This window comes from Nyctereutes procyonoides, unplaced genomic scaffold, assembly GCF_905146905.1.
Source record: "Nyctereutes procyonoides isolate TBG_1078 unplaced genomic scaffold, NYPRO_anot_genome, whole genome shotgun sequence".
Classification (NCBI taxonomy): Eukaryota; Metazoa; Chordata; class Mammalia; order Carnivora; family Canidae; genus Nyctereutes; species Nyctereutes procyonoides.
In genome coordinates, this window is record NW_026575043.1 from 47,548,662 (window position 1) to 47,569,757 (window position 21,096).

Genomic DNA, 21,096 nt, shown 5'->3' on the forward strand with positions numbered 1-21,096 from the left:
CAGGGGCTTTGCTTTGCAGGCAGATAGACTAAGTTTGAAGCCTGCCTTGACCATTTACAGACTAGCCTGGAATAAATAATATTTAAGGTGTTTTTTTAGTTTCATGTTCCTCAGTGGGAAAACAAGGCGGATAAATGACAGGAAAAACATCCTTTGGCCTTTCTGCCCCTTCCCCACATATACTCAACACTGACAACACAGTAGAAAAGGAAAAAGCAGTTAGGGAATCTGGGTAGCTCAGCTCATCTCAGGGCTGTGAAATTGAGCCCCACACTGAGCCGTGTGTTGAGCCTGCTTAGGATTCTCTCTTCCCTCCCCTTGCTCCCCCTTTGCCCCTGCTGCACGCTCTCCAAAAAAAAAAAAGAGAGGAGAGAGAGAGAGAGATTGAGACAGACAGACAGACAGATAGAGCAGAGCAAACTGTCCCAGGGCTTGGTCTGTCCACAGGCTGTGACGGAAGCTGAGGGGAAGATGTGCATTGGAGGAAGTCAGTCATGGCCTGGTCTTCCAGTGAAAGTAGAAACAGAACAAAACAACTGTTTATTTTTCCTTGAATGCACTGCTGGCTGAAATGGCCAGGCAGAATTTTATACAACTTCAATCCTTTAACCAAACATCCCGGTGAAAATGGACAAAAGCCCCTGGGCTTGTCACAGGAGAGCCCTTTGCAGCCAAGTGACACCCCCCGCGTCACCTTTTGACCTCTTTGCAATCAAGTTCAAACTCAATCTCAACAGAGTGTCACTGCAAATTGTTTATTAAAACACAAAGCAATGGACAGTGAAAAACATCCTGATTTTTTTACTTTTTGGTGGGAGTAAGGTGGGGCATGTAAAGGGTAGGGACAGATGGAGACAGCCCAGAAGGAAAGACAGCTCTATCCACCCCTACTGCTTTCCCGGGCCAGCCAGGTGCAAAGCCCCTCAGTCATATCTCACTGTGCTGCTGGAGATGCAGGTTGTGGCTACAGACAGAGTCAGTTTGGCCTCCGCAGGGAGAGGATGGGAATCTAGGAGCTACCAGGGCTATGAAGAACTTGACACTATTCTCCAGGACTTGGTACAGAATAGAGCAGCCAGGCCCAATCTGGAGGGCGGGGTGGGTTTCCTGACGAGCCAGGTTAGGCCAATAATGGTTGAAGGGGCTGCTCTGAGCTCAGAATGGGCAGCTGGTCCTAGCGTGTGAGAATATAGTAGAAGGAAAATCCAAGGAAGGGACTAATCCAGGGTCAAATTTTCTTTTCATTCCCTGGATCATGACACACCAGGGAAGAGAAGAGTCAAGAACGCCTCATTCCTGGTTTGCCGTGAAGACTCTCCCTGCCAATTCTCCCCTCCCACCTGGCAACTCGGCTCTCCTTTCCCGACAGTTGTCCTTTGAAAGGACGGAAAGCACACTTCAGTTTGTTGTTGTTTTCCCTCATACTGAAATAAAGCACTGAAGCTCAAAATAGAGGTGAGAATGAAGTTCTGCTTCTCCTGGTGCTATGTGCCCCCATCTCACAAGACTGCCTGGATGTGAGAGGTGCCAGGGCCCTCCCTGCCAACTCTAACAGGACTACTGTTTCCCTGGCTGCCAGCACAATCCTGGCTTCTTGTTTTTATACTCCTGGGGGGGGGGGGGTGGGAGGGGACCATCCCAAGAGATCCATCCTGCTCTTTTCCTGCCAACCCAGCCAGTCCCCAAATCATATGCTCTTATCAAAATGATTTGGCAACTGAAGGCAGGCTAGCCAAAAGGCAGCGGGGGAAGGACAAACTAGATCGGCAGCAAGCCACCCACATACAAAGAAACCCGCCCTAGCTGGGCAGCTGACCCACTGGTGCCAATCTGGGCTCATAATAAAATGAAGAAATCTAGCCCTCTTGCCCCAGGAGAGGTCTAAATACAGAAAGAGTCCAAGCTCGGACGGATAAGGAGAAATTACACTGATCTCTCTGAAGCTTGAACATTAAGGCTTCTTTGCAATTTTCTTAGAGCTCTTTGGACCCTAATTAGATCTTTCCATAGAAGAGAAGCAGACTTCTTCTAAGATTTCTGAACAGATCCCAGGTATTTCTGGTTCTGCTTCTGCACTATCACTTAGCCTTCCCCACAGCAGAAGGAGGCCCAAAGCATCTCCTCCTCCTTCCCTTTTTTTTTTTTTTTTTTTTGAACAGGAGCATCTGTTAATCTCTCACTTTGGAAAGCTCACCTGTTCTCCTAGGTCCTTTGGAGAGGCATGGAGGACAATATTACATGTTGCCACTTGATGCCATTAAGGCTCCTTGAGGCAAGAAGACACTTGAATTAGGTCAGAGCCGGCCAGCAAAGAGGAAAGGGAGAAAGGGATGGGGAATCAGCCCCATGGCAAGGACTGTAAGACCCCTGCCCAGACCTGAATCTAGAAGGAATGCCCACCCTGGCTCAGAGCAGGAGAGGAAAAGGCACTGTGCTGACCGGGGTGGGTCCTGCCCCAATCTCCAGGGAGGGTAGAGAACCTATGGACTCTCCCTGGGCTTCCCAAGGTGAGCCAATTTCTAGAGAAAGGAGTATACTTGCTAGGAAAGGGAAAATACTGCTGCTGTTTTCTGAAGTTCAACTGAGATTCTAGAAGCCATGGCCAGGCCTTCTCAGGAGAAAGTAGAGGCAGGATAAGAAGGAAGAGAAATTCCTTAAAACAGAAGCTTCTCCAAAAAGATAAAGAAGTCAAAACACAATTCTGAAACTGGATTAAAGTTTCCAGGCACAGAAAGGGGAGGTAAACTTAAATTTCACCTCATCTCTTCAAAGCCTAATTGACCCCTAATGTGATCCCCCAATTTCAGCCAGTATCTCTTAGGCAAACTGTGGAAAAAAAAGAGAACAAGGTCACACTCTCAAACCAGCCAGTAGCCCTGCAGGCCCTGTGGCCCCCCTGGGAGTCTAACACTGCTGACACTTGAAGATAACCATCTTTCAAGTCACCAAAATTCAAGATATCCACTGAGCAGCTTCTCCTCCATAGCAGAGAATTTACAGAAAAATGGGATCTGGTTTAGGGGACATGGATCCCACAGATTGTTTCCTGTGGGACCCACAATGTTTTAGTCAGATGAGTAAAACCCAAAACGGCCAGCCGGCCTCTGACCCAAATCAGAGCTACAACGCTGCAGATTCTCAGCCCATCCCCAGTAGACATCTTTGTGTGATCCACCCAAAAACTGAACCAAAGCCACGCTCCTGGCAAAAGGAGTTTCATCTTGGCCATATGCTCTTGGCTTTGGGGTCAGGGAAATCGAAAAGCCTAGGAGAGCATGGATCCAGTAGAAGAGCCCAGACCTCCCTTTCCCCAGGCCTAAGTGGCCTCCCTCATCACCTCCCCGACCCCAGACAGACTCCCTACAGCATAGCCGCCTGGGCCTAGCATGAGCTCAAAATTTAGGCAGGGGAACAAACAGTGCAAAAAGCAAACGATGAACAGAGTAATCCGTGACACACACAATACAAAAATACAAATAAAGAGTGCCCCACCCTACCCCTTTAACCTAAACTTCATGTACCTATATCATCTTGGAGGAGCCAAAAAACAAAAAACAAAACAAAACAAAAGCTTTCAAGTTCAGCATCATGGGCCAGCTATAACCAGCCCTGGGCAGCTCTGTTAGCTGGGTGGGCTTGGCTCCAGGGGACTCTACCCCAGCCCCCACCATACTTCTTCCTGTTTCCTCACTTCTCCTTTAGTTTTTGTGAGCCATAGAAAGATGTTCCTTCCTTTCGGACACAAGCAGAGGAAAATGCCCATCCCTTATCCCTGAACTCAGGGGAAAGGAGTGGGCTTGGAAACAGGGGTAAGCTTGGAAGCAAAGCTGCTTGGCTTACAGTACCATTAGGAAATGGCCCCAGGAGCCAGGGTTTCCTTCTGAGACTCTGAGTCACTGAAAGGATGGGTTGAGGTAAGGAGGCGGGACCCTCCCCTTCCTCAGAGACCCAGGCAAACTAACAAACAAGGCAAAATGGAGGCAGCAAGTCCTCCTTCCTCATCTTGTCTACTCCACTGGCAGTGGCTGACAGCTGTGGGGAGTTGTGATGGAAGAGGAACCAAAGCCACTGTCAGAAGCTCAATTAATAGTCAGGATATTGGCTGCCCCAGGCAGGGGGTCCCCAGGACCAAGGCTAAGGGATATCATCCTTTAAAGCAGGGAGCTTTGTGAAGCACTCCAGGAAGCGGTCCTCTTATTGCAGCCTCAGGCCAGAGCCATCCAGATGCCAGACTCAATACCCTACTACTGAGGCCTAAGTCACAGCTAAAATAAAGGGCTCCAACTCTCAAAGGACTCAACGCTGGCCCAGAGTAACTCATTAAGAGTCAAAACCCAGGACATGAATGAGCCCAAAGCTACTTACTTTGTCACATAATGAACAGTTCAAATATACGGAAGCTCTTTAAAAACATTGGGGGTAGGGTAGGGAGACAAAATTAAACACATTCTGAAAAGATGGGCCTTGTCTGAGATTCTGTGCTGCTCCAGCCCAAGCAGAAGCTAATCCTGCTGTCTTCCATCCACAAAATTCCTTGTAGTTTGGTTAGGTCCTCCCTCATTGCTGCTTTAACTGGGAAAAGGATAACAGTGACCAGAAAGGAAGGGAAGGGGGAAGCTTCATTTCCTGCAGAAGTTTTTCCAGGGAATTTAAGACAGATGCTTAGATGCTAAGGTTGGCTTCAGAGCTGCCAGGACTATAGCTGACTGGAAATCTTTCAGCCCTGTCATGCCAAGAACCCAACTGTAACTTGGATACGGAGATGAAAGGACAGAGGGGCATACTGTTAAAATCAGTGAGAGGAGCCACTGGGCCAGATACAATCAGTCTAGTTCTGCGGGGGCAACTCTGGGCATAAACCAAAACTGGTTGGCTTGTGCCACAGAAGGATATGGGACTAAATGAACATCAGATACTAGATAGATACTCTAAACAGTGGTCAGTCACTTAGTAGGGCTCAAGTCTCTGAGGTGGCTCTTAAATTATGCTAACATAAGCCTTTTCCAATCCAAAGACCAGAAGAGACTTTTAAGGTCAAGTGTTCTGTTGCTGCAGGCTGGAAAGCATCCCTGTCCCCTGGCAGCAAGACCCTACAAAGGGGCCAGTAAAAGAACTGCTGGGTCAGGTCCTCCTGGCTGCTGGCTCAGAGATCCAGGGAGGGAGGTACCAACAAGGTGAGGTGGTAGAGGGTAAGACATTCAAGCAAAGGGAACCCCAAATCCCCATATCTCCTTCCCTTCTTGGCAATAACTTAGTGGGAGGATTGAAAGAGAGAAAGAGAGAGAGAGAGACAGAGAGACAGAGAGAAGAGATTTCAAATGAGCCAGATTAAGGGGGGGGGGGGGGAATGAGAGGAAATCAAGTCCCCAACAGGCACTGAAATCAAAATGATTTGTTGTGGTAACAAGTCAGAGGCAACTTGAGGACCTGAAATAAACTAATCGTCTTGGATACCAGACAGTCCTCTAACTGGCACATGTCAGGGAGACAAGCAATGACAAAGCGCAAACACTTAAGGTGGAACCATCATTAGGCTGAAACCAGAAAGGCTTCCAAGTAAGGAAGTATCTACTTTTCTTTTTTTTTTTAATCCCCCTTCTGTTTTCATCTTTATCATACAAATTATACACCTTCACATATACACAAAGCACACACACACACTTTCAATCCGAGGACATCTGAAAACTTATCTGGACATAACTTCAGAACATACCCAACTCCCAGCACTGGTCTTCTCAGGTAATAAGGACATTTCCCTGCTGTTAATTTCTAACCTAAAAAAAGGAACCATGTCTGCTCTGGGTTCAGAGTCCTTTCCACTAGATGTGCAGATGAGGATCCGTGATTGTGTAGGATCCGCTTTACCCTAAGTACCCTGGAGAGGAAAGAGATGGCTGGGGCCAGCCTCAAAGAGAGCACAGGGAATAAAGCAGGGCTGGGACCAGTGGGGAATGGGGGCTGCTCTCTACCCACTCTGCCTCTTTTTTCTCCTTTAATTTTTTGTGTGTGGTTTTTGTTTTTTGTTTGTTTGTTAATCATTGTGAAAAATACAGAAACCAAAACCAACATGTTTGGTTTCCTTCCCACACCCTCCACCCAGTTCAGGATGGTATGTGTTCTCACAACCGGCAGAGGCAGAAGAGGGTTGGAATGAAGACTCCGAAGGCCACCAGGATGGGAAACATGAGGCTGCTGTTGTCCGAGGCATAGGGGTTGGGCGTGCGTGGGCCCGACTGCACCCGGTTCTTGTTGGTCTGTCTTTTGAGATTAGACCCTTCATCGTATTCTTCTTCTTCTTCTTCTTCCTCTTTCTTCTCCAGGCCTGGATGAGGCTGCAGCTTTGGTACATCTGACACAATAAAGCAGACACCTTTTAAGTCAGACCCACAGTCTTTAAGTGAGACCCTAAAGAACCATAAATGAGCCACAATCAAGAGACGCTATGACCTGAGCAGGGTCCATGGGAAAAAAGAGTAGTGGAAATAGCTCCTGGCCTAGAGAACAGCAATTGCTGCAAACACTAATCTTCTTTAGATTTAACTAAAACACAGTAAAAGCCCTGTGCCCAGGGAGGCTCGCTCTCTTCCCTTCCTGTCCTATTTCTTCAGAACCACGGGAAGACCAGATTGAACAGAGACAGTGACCTAACACCCAAAACTTAACCTTTTCCAATCCCTCCTTTTGCCTCCCATGTTCCCTTCTGATCCACACAGCAACTGAGGAAAAACTGAGCCACAGAACCTTGGGTTGTCTGTCAGCACACACTACCCCTCTGCTCTGCCTCCTCCTTAGGGACTCAAGCTACAAATCTGTTTTTGTGGCAAGACATTTGACTAAATGTCAGAATACCAGTATCTGGGGACACATCAAGACAAGAAGATAAGCTCCTTGGTGCATTCAGGATGAGTTAGGAAAAGGTACAGAGATAGAATAGAGGAGAAAAGTCACTAAGACATAAGCTTTCTCTGCAAAAAATCAGCCTGGGAAGCTGGTGCCCAGGATCATCTCAATGCTGAGAAAGCAATACACCCTAAGGTTAGATCCCAAAGACAAGGAGACATTAGTAAGTGAACTTTTGGCCAGTGCAGTCCAGCAATTCTGGACTCTCTCAGAGCAGACCAAAGCGCTAAAGGACTCCTTCTTTTGCTTTTTCCCTTTTTGCCCCCAAGAAATAGATATCAGAGAAAGAGAGTAAGAACAAGTTTTAGGCAATTCCAAAAGACCACAAGGTTCAGGGCACACCAGGAGGTACCATTATTAAGCCAAATTTACAGTAAAGTTCAAGGAATTTGTGCAAAACCAAAGAGCTGATTAAGTGGCAGCAACAAAATTTGAATCCAGACCTTATTCCAAAGCTTAGGGCCAACACCATGCTACACTTCATCCCCATTCATCTGGCTCTGGATTCCTCACAATTTGGCTTTAAGTGTTTTCACATTACTGATCAGCTAAAGTACTCCCCCAAGGGTTTCCTAACCATATCCTTCAGCCCAAGGCAAAAAAGACACCACTTACCATCCACTGTCCCAGCCATGATGTAGAGTGCACAAACTTTGGGATTGTCATAGTACCCCTAGGAAATGGGAAACCACGGTCAGCACCACACAGCAGTAAACATTCCCCCTGAATCCATTCTTTTTAACATTTCCTCAACTGGGAGGGCAGAGGGAAAGCGTTACCTTAACAAACTCGATATAGAGTTTCCCTGTGAAGGTGGACACCTCCCCTTGGACACTCAGCTTCCCCTTTCTGATGCTCATAGGGATGATTTCATCATGAGCTGTGCTGTGCCCAACACGATCAAAGATATCCAAGTCCTTCACCACGACATGGCCATTCAATCGCACATCAAATACCTTCCACGATTAAAAAAAAAGAGACAATGTCAAAACCATCAGCGTCATACCCCTTTAGCAGTGTGAGATCATGTACCTGCCTGGGTTTCAAATTCAGAAATAATGTTTAAGATGACAGGGCTGGGTATAGTCAAGGGTACAGAGTTCTTTACATGAACCAAATCAAAGCCATGTTCCTTCACTGTCGAGGTCTCATACTGGTCTTAGGGAACAGAGAACAGAAACAAAAAGCTCAACGTGGATAGAAGAAAATTTGCAAGAAGAGGCAGGAAAAGAATAAAACTAAAAACAAGAAGGCACTAACAACCAAGGAGGACCACCAGGATCATTTAGTTGCCAAGAATGAAGATTCTGGCATTGCCTTCTGTCACCAACCCCCAGAGCCAAGTGCAGCTTAGTGAGCAATGGGACATTGCTTCTCTAGGGGCAGAAGGAATCCAGCTTTTCCTTAAAGCTCACCTGTTCCTCCCTTCTGGGGAGGCTCTTACATTCTCTGGCCCATAGCAGGGGACTATCCAAGAGTGGCAATGTCCCACTGATCAGGCCTCACCTTCTGCTGGGACTGTGCAAAGTAGACCTCAGCAAATTTCAACACCAGCACGTAGTCCCCCTCCTCCTTGATGGGCACTTCGTAGCCAAAAGTCTCCTCATTGTACCGCTCTGTTTGATACAGGATCTGGTCCTCAGGGTTGGAACGCAGGATTGGCAGTTTCATACCATAGTCGGAGGCTGGGGACAAAAGACAAGGAGAAACCACATCAGAGGTAAGACACACAAAAAGAGCAAAGACCCCAGAACTGACAGAGCCATTTCCAGGGCAATGCTAGTAACACGCCCAGAAGGGGCCACCCTCTCTGTGCCTGGTACTAAAGAGACCAGACACAAAGACATTCAAGAATCAGAGACCTGGGCAGCCCCCATGGCACAGTGGTTTAGAGCCACCTGCAGCCTGGGGTGTGATCCTGGAGACCAGGGATCGAGTCCCACGTCAGGCTCCCTGCATGGAACCTGCTTCTCCCTCTGCCTGTGTCTCTGCCTCTCTCTCTCTCTCTCTCTCTCTCTCTCTCTCTCTCTTGTGTGTGTGTGTCTCTATGAATAAATAAATAAAATCTTAAAAAAAAAAAAAGAATCAGAGACCTATTACCAAGGAAGAGTAAAGTAAAAGAAACCAAACAATAATCACCCCAACAGCTCTCAAACCCTCAGAGTGGAACTTTTAAAAAGCCTGTTAAAATGCCTTTCCTCAACTGCTCAGAGCGTGACAGAAGAAAACAGGCGATAGCTACAGCTCCTGGCTCCCTGAGAAGGGAGCTTCAGAGAAACCTCATAAAACAGGGGGGATGGCCAAGAACTCTGCAAGATGATTAAGTTCAAAGAATGTGTTGGTTTTTTTTTTTTCATTCAGAAAAGCTCGAGTCTAAAACAAACAGGATATGTTAGGAAAGTCATTTCTGCATTGTCTTTACTGCAAGTAAGATACCAGCTTAGTTGCTTTTTATAATTTTCATTCACAAAGTTCCAAGGCTGGTAAAGAGAAACAAGCTCATAAAAAGAAAGGTGTGATGCTTTCTGATTTCCTTTACATGTAAACATCTTACTTCCCACAAACTCACAAAATTCAATTTCACCTATTCTCTTTTGCACATTCCCCCAGTTAAACTAAAAGAAGAAAAAAAGTAGGGATCCCTGGGTGGCGCAGCGGTTTGGCGCCTGCCTTTGGCCCAGGGCGCGATCCTGGGGACTCGGGATCGAGTCCCACGTCGGGCTCCCGGTGCATGGAGCCTGCTTCTCCCTCTGCCTGTGTCTCTGCCTCTCTCTCTCTGTGACTATCATAAATAAATAAAAAAAATTAAAAAAAAAATTAAAAAAAAAAAAAAAAAAAAGAAGAAAAAAAGTTCCTACTTTGTCCCTTTGCACCTAACAAGGTCCCTGGCACTCAATATGATTTGCTGAACAACAGCAACAAAGGAGGTGCCTGCAGAGCAGTAAAGCCCTGCTATTCTCTCCAGATAGCTAGGGCCATTCTAGCAAGAAAAAATTTGCCAAGGTCCTACTGGCACCTCTGGCCTAAGATGCCCACGTCCTTGGGGAGCCACCTTTCTCATTTCACAGACTGAGAAGGAATAAGGCAGGGTAAAATTAAAAAGTTAGAGGTGCCTGAGTGGCTCAGTTGGTAGGGCATGAGACTCTTAATCTCAGAAACATGAATATTCAAGCCCCACATTGGGCATAGACCTTATGTAAAAAATTAAAAAATAAAAAAAATAAAAAAGGTGAAAAGTTACATACCTTGAGTCAGCATCAGAAGAGCCAAAAACCACTATTGCCCTCAGCTTCCTCCCCCAACCTTGACAGGAGACAAGACTACCTATATTTTTCAACCCCACCCCCCAATAACAAACTAAACTGGGGGCTTTCCTCAAACATAAGACACCACACTCCAGCCCCAGAGATGAATAGCTATGCTTCCTCCTTCCAAGACAGAGTAGCTTCTCTGACTCCTTTATCATGTAAACACAATGAGGCTTTCCAGTGCTCCATAAATCTACTCTCCAAACTACAGACTTAGCAATGATTTTGGTACACAGACCCACTCTCTCCTCTAGCCTGGAATTAAGATTTCAAGACCACCTTCCAATCTCACACAGTGACTCTGAAGACATTTGACACCTGGATCCTTTGGGAGATGTCCAAAGCAGTCATCCCTGGAGCCTTATCTTCTGAATCACCAAAACTCCAAGGGGATCTTTATCTCCAAGGGAGGTAAAAAGAGTAACTAAAAGAGCCAGTGGCTAAGGTCAAGCCAATAGACATAACGGCTAACAGTTCCTGTAAGTGAACAGTTAGCCATGACATCAGATGGACCTGATGAGACAATGCAACAGGAAACTCATTGCACTTTTGTCTTCAGATTTTTTCCTCTTGTTTCTTCTCAAGAAATCAAAGAAGGGTGCCTAAGTAACATTAACAAAGGATGTACTGCCAACATGCCTCAGCTCTTTCCCAGGCTCAAACCATTACACCAGAGCACAAACCCATAAAGATTAAAAGACTGCTATTTCTCTTCCACTTGAGTTCTAAGAATTTCCTTCTTCCATGAGGACCATGATCTTTACAACTCTGAAACATAACTAGATTTGCTTTTTAGATACACAGAAAATTTTGTGCGTGTGTGGGGAATCTTTTTTCTTGCAGAGTGGAAAAAGCGAGAAGCTGACAGAAATGTAATCTGTAACAGCCTTAGTCTCACAACTAAGAAAACTCAGCCATGTGAATAAAAACTACTTAACAACCTTGGAATTACCTTTAAATATTTTTCCTTTAAAGCCCAAGTGGCTTTCCCAGGAGGTTTGCCACATACAAAGTTGCATTTGCCCAAGTCCCAAGAGACACAGCAGCAAAAAGGATTTTTTTCTTTCCCCCTTAGAGTTTACATATTCACAGCTAAACAGATTTCTCTGAGTACAGTGAAGTGTACACAATCAGCACACTGCTGAAGTTGGCACAATATAGCTCAGACAGTTAACCAGAAAGGAAGGGGGCCAAAGGGCCTACATTATGTCTGCTGCTTCTTACCTCTGGGACAATGGAGGAGCCAGGCTGCTTGGAAAATTCAGTCCCAGCTTTACAGTAAGACAAGCCTGGATTTGAATCCTGGCTCTGCCACCTACTGTGTGATTTGGAACAAATTATTCTCTCCAGGTACTTTCTCACCTGTAGAATGGGAATACCACTTACCTAAATTCTCTACCTGTGAACTTCTGCTACTTGGAAGGCCTGTAAATGAAGCCTGCCTCTTAGGTGACAGTATAGGAAGAGAATTCTAAACAAATCCCATAGCCTTAAGCAAATCAGAGGGAGCAGTGACTCTCATCCTCTTTTAAGCTCTTATGTCCACAAAGTCAAATCCTTCCCCAGGCAAAAAGAAGGCTGCCCAGAAAAGGGTCTTCCTTAGGCTTGCAGAATTAGTAATCTGATAGGCTCAGGCTCTTAGCCACCCTTTTGCCCCTCTGGAGCCATGTTCTGCCCTGGTTGTAACTTCATGTAAAAGGTCACTGAGCACAGAAAAAGTAGAGACACTTTAACCCACTCTGGACATGACAGTTTTCAGACTCAGGGCCACTAATTTCTAAAGCATGATAAGTTATACTAATAAGGAAAACAAGACCCAAAGAAGTAAAGCATGTTCTTCAAAGTCATACAATTGATCACCAGGTATCTTTCTATGAAGAGGAAATACTCTCTCCTAAAACCAAGCCAAGTTCTATGCCCTCAGGCCAAATAACCAGGTCTTTTCCTCCTGAGCCAGGAGGAACCCAGAATGAGCAAGTTAAAAAGAACCTGGAATGTTCAGCATGCCAAAATCCCAAGATGAGCACTGCTAAACACTTTCTATAGTGGTACTTCCATCTGGTGAGGCACACAAGTTGAAAAAGCCTTTCCCAAGCTATAAGTATCTCCTATAAGCACCAGCTCTCCTCAAGGCAGAAATGAAATTCAATAAATATTATAAAATGCCTTTGAAAGCAAAAGCCACGAGGTGCCCTAGGCCACTCACAGTTACAAGAATGCTGAACTACAAAGACACTATAGAGAAACACCAAGTTCAAAAGCAGGCCAAACGCTTATCTGGATTAACTTGGCAACAAATACCTGAATTCAGTCAACATAAAATGAACTTTCTTCAGCATGCTGCAAACAGTAGCACAGGCATGTGGCAAAAGAAATAAGACATACAGCTCCTACTGCAATTACTGTAAATAGCTGCATGAAGCAAGGGTCACCAAATACCTGGCACAACCTACCTTCTCTGCCTACCAGAGAAGGGCGGGCAGAGTGAACAGCTAAACTTCTCTCGGTGGTGCCGACTCCTCAGTACAGAAAGAAACTAGAGTTGCCTCCTGAGAGTGGAAGCTGAATCACATCTCAGCCCCAGATCTAAGGCCACCAAAAGCTACTCTAGGAACCCAGTAAGTGTAATGTTGCAACAAGCTGGTCCAAGCTGCAGCTGACAACCAATCTTCACTCTTCATCTACCCCTCCCCACTGCTCCAATTCATGGTCCATGTTGGTCATACTCTGACAAGAGTGGAGCAGGGAAACGGTTTATAGAGTATCCTAAAGACCGGGGTCCAAGATAGGGGTCCAATACACATAAGCTTTGGTAGGTCTCATGAAATTTTACCTGCTACAATAATCTCCTCCAAAGGAACGACAACCATGAACCAATAACCCAAGGACACCAAGACTGGCTGACTACTGACCAGCAACAGCAGCGTCTCCCCCGCCCCCCTTCAAAATCACCTGCCCCGGCAGATTAAAACCAGGATTTCTGTATAAGAAGAGAAGCTGGGGACTAAACCTGTATGATCTTAGCTTTTTCCTCTACATAATGAACCTAATAGGATAAGGTAACCTATGTGAAGCCTGGTGTCTGTTAAGTGAAAGAAACCATCTGCACACTGTCCTTACCACTACTATCTCAAGAGGCAAAGTCCACAAACGGTCTCTAGTTTCCTCAAGGGATCCTTCCTCCCTGCCCACACCCATGAAGAAAGAGGAAGGGTCCAGGATGGAGATAGCAATGACCTCCCGCTCATGTTAAGCCGAGCTTTGGCTGCTGTTACAAGCTGCTAAAGCACGGAGCCCTGACTCAGCTGAACCCAGGCTACTGAGACCTACATGCCAGGGCTAACTAAATTCCAAGACAAACATAGAACTTCAGAAAACAGCCCTGTGTCCCAACACCCTCACATGTATGGAAGCAATAAACTTGCTAATGTAACAAACTCCAGAACACTGCAATGAACTTGGAAGAACCAAGTTAAACTCTTTCCTAAAGGCAAGAGCCAAATCTGGGCATCGTGGAAAGAATGAGAGAAAGTCTGTTTCTTGGTTTTCTGGAGATGGCATACTGCCAATTTGGCAGCTTCTGAACCCAGCATACAACATAAATCTCCTTCTAACACATGAAGCAAGGAACTTCCCTCTTAAACCTGTTGTCCAATCCCACTTACAAAAGAAACAGAGTCTAGAGCAGATTCACCCCACGTCTGGTCTGGGGATAACCAACATTAGAAGCCTCTGATGTAGAAACGTGGGCTTAATCTATTGGGTCTGGAATTTGCATTTTTTTAACCAGCTCCCACAGCAATTCTTACACTAGCTTTGGACAACTGTGTGGCTCTGTAAAAACTGCTGTTGCTCTGTCAGTTAAGTCAAAATCATTTTTCCCATACACTGGGGATCCGACCTCTCAAGGCCACTTAAGGTAGGCTCTACACACTCTTGGACAGAATACCCAGATCTTACACTAGTTGATCCAGTTGACACTCTATCAGCCTCACGTGCAGGATGGCTTCAGTATAACCACCCTCTGGGGCGGCCTCAGCTTCCACCTTTTTGCACACACATCCCTAGCTCGAGAGGGAGGTGGGGAGGAGGGCAGGAGGAGGCTACAATCAAACTTTTCTGGCCCATCCTCTTCAAAGATTCCTTTCTATTCTGGCTAAGAATCAAGCCCCGCTCCTGAAGAAGGGGTAAGGAAAGCGGCTGGTTTCTGGGATGGCAGGAATCTACCAGGGACTGTCTTGGTAGGAGGGCAAAACCACCCAGGCCTGCGACACTGTTGTTAACCTACAACCCGTGAGGCCTCGAGATGGCAACAGGCCGCCCTCGTCTTCACTTTACCCCATCGGGTGGAAGCCAGGGGTTAAGAAACGCAGGATGTGAGGTCCAAATATAACTTCTCGCCAACTCTGCCTCAATCGCTCTTCTCAGCTTGGAGACAGCGCTAGGCTCTGAGCTCGGACCGGGTCCCTGAGGAAACTGCAGAGAGAGACTTGGCTCCAGAGACGTGGCCCCAGGATCGAGGAGGGGGCTCAGGGCCCGCAAGCCTAGCCCGGCTGAGCCCAGCACCGCAGGCCCTGGATCCCGCGGTTCGGCTGAGGGGCTCTCACCTCGGCCCACCCGGCCTTCCAAAGGGTCCTTGCGGAAGTGGATCCCGTGCACGTCCACATGAGCCTCGCCGCCCGCGTTGACCGCCCAAATGACGCTCTCCGGCAGCCCGGCCCCCGCCGAGCCGACCACGCCGAGCCCCGGCCCCCGGAGCGCCGGCAGCAGCAGCAGCAGCAGCAGTCGCAGGAGCGCCACGGCGGCTCCCTCAACCGCCCAGGCCCCCAGCATGGTGGCCACCACAGCGGGGGCAGCCTCCGCCGATCCTCGTCCTCAGCCGGCCGCCAGGCCGCCCCGGACTCAGAACGACAGCGCCACGGGCCGCTGTGCTCCAGCCGCCGGGGACATGTCGCTCTCGGGCCTCCTTCTCAGCCACGGGTGCCGCCTCCCACCTCAGGAACAACCTACCCCGCCGCCCAGCCCCCGGCCACGACCCCGCAGCCAATCAGCGCCCAATCCTCATTAATTACCCATCACCCCGCCAGGAGACGCCCGTCCATTGGCTGCCAGGCGAGGGAAAGGGCGTGGCTACTCCCAGGCGCCGGCCCAACCATCAGGCTTGAGAGGGAGCGCGCGCAGAGGCTGGGAGTTCGGTTGAAGCGGCGGTTCAATGCGGAAGTGGAGGGGTGCAGCGCCCAGGCGGCCCCGGAATCCCGCGGCTGAATTGGAAAGGTGGCCTAGGAGGGAAGGTTTAGAGTAGGGCGCACTGACACGTCGCCAACACTTCCGGTGCTCCAGATCTTGGGACCGAATAGGCTCCGGAGGGGGCGTTGCCGACTTTCCCGCCCCCTCTTCCTCTCTCAGGGAGAGACGTGAATATAAGCTCTAGTAGGAGAAGCAGCGCACATTCTCCCGACCTGAGTCTCACTCTTTTTCTCCTCGTGAGACAGAGAAAACCCCCCCTCCCCTACAGAGGCCACAAGCATGGGTCTTCAGGGCACGAGTCCCACGAGGACAGCACCCCGCCCCCACCCCTTAGCGGGCTCAGAGCCTGTGGTAGCGTCCAGGCAGCCGTCCAATCAGAAGGCTCTAGCGCAGCGGAAATGCGTGGCCTTGTGGGGGAGGGGCTCCAGGCTACCCGTGTATCCATGGCGACGACCGGCGGCCGCCCCTACCAGTTCGGGGCGGGATTGGGGTTTCCCCCGCGCTAGAGTTAGGAGTCCAGCTCCGCGCTCCGTTAGGAGTTCGTCTGGAGGTTCCCGCGCGACCGAGCTGCTTCTCTGCTCTTTAGTAGATCACCCAGCACTTCCCTACACTAGCGATCCCTGCTCTGTGGTCGCTGTCCCAACTCCCACTTTTCAGACAGAAACTGAGGCCCAGAGACGGTCTTAGTGTTGGCCAAACGGTCACACCGCAAGTTTAGGGCACAGCCAAGGCAAATTCCACGAGTATTTTTTTGAGACCATCCTTACTATGGTTGGCAGATTTAGCAGATAAAATACAGGAAGCCCAGTTCAATTTTGAATTTCAGATAAACAAATGGGACATACTTATACGAAAAAATAATTCATGTTTTGTTCAAAAATCCAAATTTAACTGGGCTCTTTGCATTTTACCCAACAGCCCTAGCCCTACCTACTCCGTGCCAGGCATTGAGCTTCACTCAGCCTTGAACAAAAAATACGCCCAGGGTCCTGAGTGAGAATTGCAGACTCTGAATTTTAATTGTTTAGTTAGAACAGAGAGAAAGGAACAAAATGAGATAACCAAAATGGAGAATATCAGGGGCGATTTAAATGCCCCATGAATCCTTCTCTGGCCCTAGGGTCAGACCCTATAGGGGTAACTTTTAAAGTATACCCTCCTGGTCCTACTCCCCCCTCCCCCCCCCCATGTTTTGCAAGGATCAGGATGAGCTTGATCCCACAGATATTTTTCCTGTCTCAAGGCACCTCTGGAGTCCTGCTCTAGGCTGTCTTATCCTACTCTCTACTCTCTGAAAACTCATCTTTGGAGGAACCTGCTAAGTCAGCACTTGAATAGCCCTCAGAGCAAGGATATGGTGCAAATGGGGATCACAGGTACAAAGACGTGATACTCCCTCCCAGGTTGTTGACCTGCAGAGCCCATGTTCTAGCCACATACGACATGACCTCCAGAGCTCATATTTATTTTATCCTTAAGCCACTCTAGGCCAGGAGAAACTATCACAAAAATGGATTAAATCTCTAGGGAGGCCTCAAAAGACCTAACCTTAAGCCTCCTTTCAGTTCCCCAGATCCTTCTTCACCCCATGAGATGAAAAAGATACTTGGCTAACCCCCAGTGGGCTCCTCAGATTCTGTTCCTGGCTGGGCTTCCTTTGTACAGCGTGGCCTGGTGTTTTGAGATTCAGTAGCTGGTGGATTAGACTACCTCTTAGGTAAAACAAAAGTTCTGAGACTTGGAGGCATGAGGAGCATGGAATCTGAACTAGATTGCCTGGCTTCTCAGCCCTGCTCCACCATTTACTTACTGTGTGGCCTTGGGCAAGTGATATACTCTCTGAGTTTCAGTTTCCTCAACTGTGTAAGTAGTAGTTCCTGCTTTGAAGAGCTAGATCTGAGGTTTTATAGAAGATAATGCAACCATTTGACCTTAACAATTTCACTTCCTTTTACCCAAGAAATGAAAACACGGGATCCCTGGGTGGCGCAGCGGTTCGGCGCATGCCTTTGGCCCAGGGCACGATCCTGGAGACCCAGGATCGAATCCCACATCAGGCTCCCAGTGCGTGGAGCCTGCTTCTCCCTCTGCCTGTGTCTCTGCCTCTCTCTCTCTCTCTCTCTCTCTCTGTGTGACTATCATAAATTAAAAATAAAAAAAAATAAATAAAAAAGAAATGAAAACACATGTTCACGCAAAAACTCGTACTCAAATGTTCACAGCAGCAAGAGTGGAAGCAACCCAAAAGTCCATCAGCTGATGAATGGATAAACACAATGTGGTGTACCTATACGATAAACTATTGTTGAGCCAGAAAAAGTAATAAAGTACTAATGTACACTACGACGCAGATGAACCTTGAAAACATTATCCTAAGTGAAAGAAGCTAGACATAAAAGGCCACACGTTGTATTACTGATTTACATAAAATGTTCAGAACAGGTAAATTTATAGAGACAGAAAGTAGATTAGGGGTTGTCTGGGGCTGGAGGAAGGGAGGTGGGGGGATGATAGCTAAAGTATTTTAATTTACTTGAAGCCCGCCAGCATCCTCTTGGGACAGAGAACTCGCCTTCTGTGGAATGATAGGAACTGAGATTTAGGGGTCAGACAGAACGGGGTTCAGTTCCTTTCTCAGTGGCTTCCCAGCTACATCCATTATTCCTTTTCTCTGTAATCACCCCTCTCCTAAAATGCAAATAAGATCATCCACCTTACAGTTGTTGTAAGGATCAAACAAGATATATTTTTTTAAGATTTTATTTATTCATGAAAGACACAGAGAGACAGGGAAGAGACATAGGCAGAGAAAGAAGCAGGTTCCACGCGGGGAGCCCGATGTGGGACTCCAGGATGATGCTCTGAGCTGAAGGCAGATGCTCAACCACCTAGCCACCCAGGCATCCCACAAATTAGATATTTTAAAATAGACACCAAACAATGAATTTTCTGAAAGAGAAATAAATCGATTCCATTCACAACAGCATCAAAAACAATAAAGGGGGGGCCTGGGTAGCTCAGTCATTAAGCATCTGACTCTTGGTTTCTCCTCAGAATATGATCTCAGGGTCCTGAGATCCAGCCCCACTTCTGACTCCACACTCAGTGAGGAATCTGCTTGGGATTCTTTCTCTCCCTCTCTTTCTCTGCCCCTTTCCATCATGTTCTCTCTCTCCCTCTCAGATAAAGAATATAAATAAATAAATCTTGAAAAAAAAAAAGTGCTTGGAGATAATGTTAACTAAGGAAGTAAAAGATCACTACTCCAAAAACTGTAAGACATCAGTGAAAGAAATTGAAGACACAAAATAAATAGAAAGATACTCTATGATCACGGATTGGAAAAATTAATATTATTAAAATGTCAATACGACCAAAAGCCATCTATAGACTCAATTCAATCTGTTAAGATTCCAATGGCGGGATCCCTGGGTGGCGCAGAGGTTTGGCGCCTGCCTTTGGCCCAGGGCGCGATCCTGGAGACCCGGGATCGAATCCCACGTCGGGTTCCCGGTGCATGGAGCCTGCTTCTCCCTCTGCCTGTGTCTCTGTCTCTCTCTCTCTCTCTCTCTCTCTCTGTGACTATCATTAAAAAAAAAAAATTTTCAATGGCATTTCTTTCCAGAAGTAGGAAAAAAAACAAAAAACTCCTAAAACCACAAAAGATCCCAAATAGCCAAAGAAATCCTGAGAAAGAACAAAACAGGAGGCATCACAATTCCTGATTTCAAGCTATGCTATAAAAATGTAGTTATTTTAAAAAGTTGGTGTCCATCAGTTATTTCTCACTGAAATTGGAAAAATAAGAAAAAATTTAATAGACAACTGTTTTTTTGTTTGCAGAGGAAAGATACGCTTTTTGTGGAAAATATAGACAACTCAGAAGAGAATGTCAAAAAAGGTAAAATTCACTATAATTCCATCCAAAACTGAGATAAGTCCTGTAAATCCAGGCCCTGATGGATAGTTTCTCAATAACCATTAATTCCCACCCACTAATTCTCACAACCATCACAAGAAGTTGGGAAAATAATGTCCAGCATTTTGCAGATGAGCAGCTGAAGTTCAGTAGGGTTAAGTGATTTGCCCACACATTGAGACAAAATCTGGTTTTCCGGCTTCTAATCTAATACTTTGCCTTGGAACCAGGCTACCTCTCAGACACTGTGTCTTGCGAATCACAGCTCCACCATTAATTACTATGTGACTTTGGGTAAATGAATTCATCTCTCTAAACCTCAGTTTCCTCATCTGTGAAATGGAGAGAATAATCGTACATACCTTGTAGAATTGTGAAACAAGAAAAAGACATTTTAAACAAGGAAAATGGACATGTTTTACAAGCTAGCTTGGTGAGACCCTGGAGCCTGTAGCTAAGTATGCAATATTAGTCAAGAGTGTTTGGGGGCATAGAGCCCTGGATTCAAAGCCTAGTTCTACCTTTTTTTTTTTTTTTTTTTAGAGCTACATGGATCCAGGAGAATCACTTCTCTAAGTGACTTTCTAAGCCTTGGTTGCCTCATCTGTACAATGGAAATAATTAAAAGATCCACCATAACTAGGGTGATAGGAGCCCTTAGCAGAATGTCTGGCTCATAGTAGGTCCTCATTGCCCAGTAGCTATTAACCATATAAGAAGTAATTATAGCTTATATAGTAATTATATAAGACTGGCAATTGAATAAAGAGAGAAGATCTTGGCCAAAAAGTTGGGAAAAACCTTCCCGCACACAGGAGGAGGGAAGAACCAAAGGGAATCAGAGTTCAAAAGTGGAAAACGGAGCAGCTGCTGGTAAGGCCCCGGAGGCAGTTTCACCTTGACCCACAACACTGAAAAGGGGTGTGTCTTCCTGAATAGATAAGGATCAGAAGAACAAAGCATGCTATTAATTAAGTCTTGCCTATTTTAAGTTTATGGAATATTCTTTCCCTTAAAGATAAGCTCACAATTAAAGTTCAAAAGGTAAACACAGAAAGGGGGTGGGGGCCAGTCCCCGCTCTCTGCTCAGCACCCCTTGCCAGCCCCTGGACTAGGAGCTGGGTGGTCTGGTCCCAAAGCCAAGTTTCCTCACCCAGGGTCTGTAGCAGTCAGACAGCAGGGGGTCCAGATCGACTCAGAGAGCTTGGGAACCAGCCCAGGGTATCTCCTGGTCCTGGTCCCCAGCGAGCAACTAGAACTGAACTTCAGAGGAGGGAGAATGGAGTCGCTTTTCCTTACTTCCCCCAGGAGGATATGAGTCATAGAGAAGAAGCCAGGCAGCACTGGAGTTGCCTAGGATGTAGACAGAAAAAGCAAACGCCTTCCCATCTGGGTGGCCTTGGGCAAGTCGCTTCCCTTCGGCATCTGGGTTTCCTCCTCTGTAAATGAGCCCCTAGGATTGGAATGAAGATTATAGGAAGCAGACTTTGAGAGAGTGCCTGCCATGGCCATCGTCGTAAACTCTCCCAATAAACTGACTTCTTATTATCTCCCAGATTATTTTCATTGTGTTGACGGTACAGTTTATGGAGTCAGGAAGTGTGTCTATTGTCTATTCCAGGTGTAAGCTTGGCAAGTCACATCCCCTCCCTGCACCTCAGTTCCCTCACCTTTAAAATGAAGTGATTGTAAAGATGGAGTGAATCGATGAATAAAAAAACT

General features: G+C 46.8%; 1 protein-coding gene across 1 annotated transcript; it reads right to left on the bottom strand.

Annotated features, from left to right (window-relative positions):
* Positions 1–739: 739 nt before the first annotated feature.
* MLEC (malectin) lies at positions 740–15,201 on the bottom strand. The gene is made up of 5 exons (XM_055322870.1): positions 14,816–15,201; positions 8,407–8,585; positions 7,680–7,856; positions 7,516–7,573; positions 740–6,349 (listed from the first exon to the last, which is right to left on the bottom strand). The coding sequence occupies exons 1-5, from the start codon at positions 15,039–15,041 to the stop codon at positions 6,120–6,122; spliced, it is 870 nt and encodes a 289-aa protein (XP_055178845.1). The 5' UTR covers positions 15,042–15,201; the 3' UTR covers positions 740–6,119.
* Positions 15,202–21,096: the final 5,895 nt, after the last annotated feature.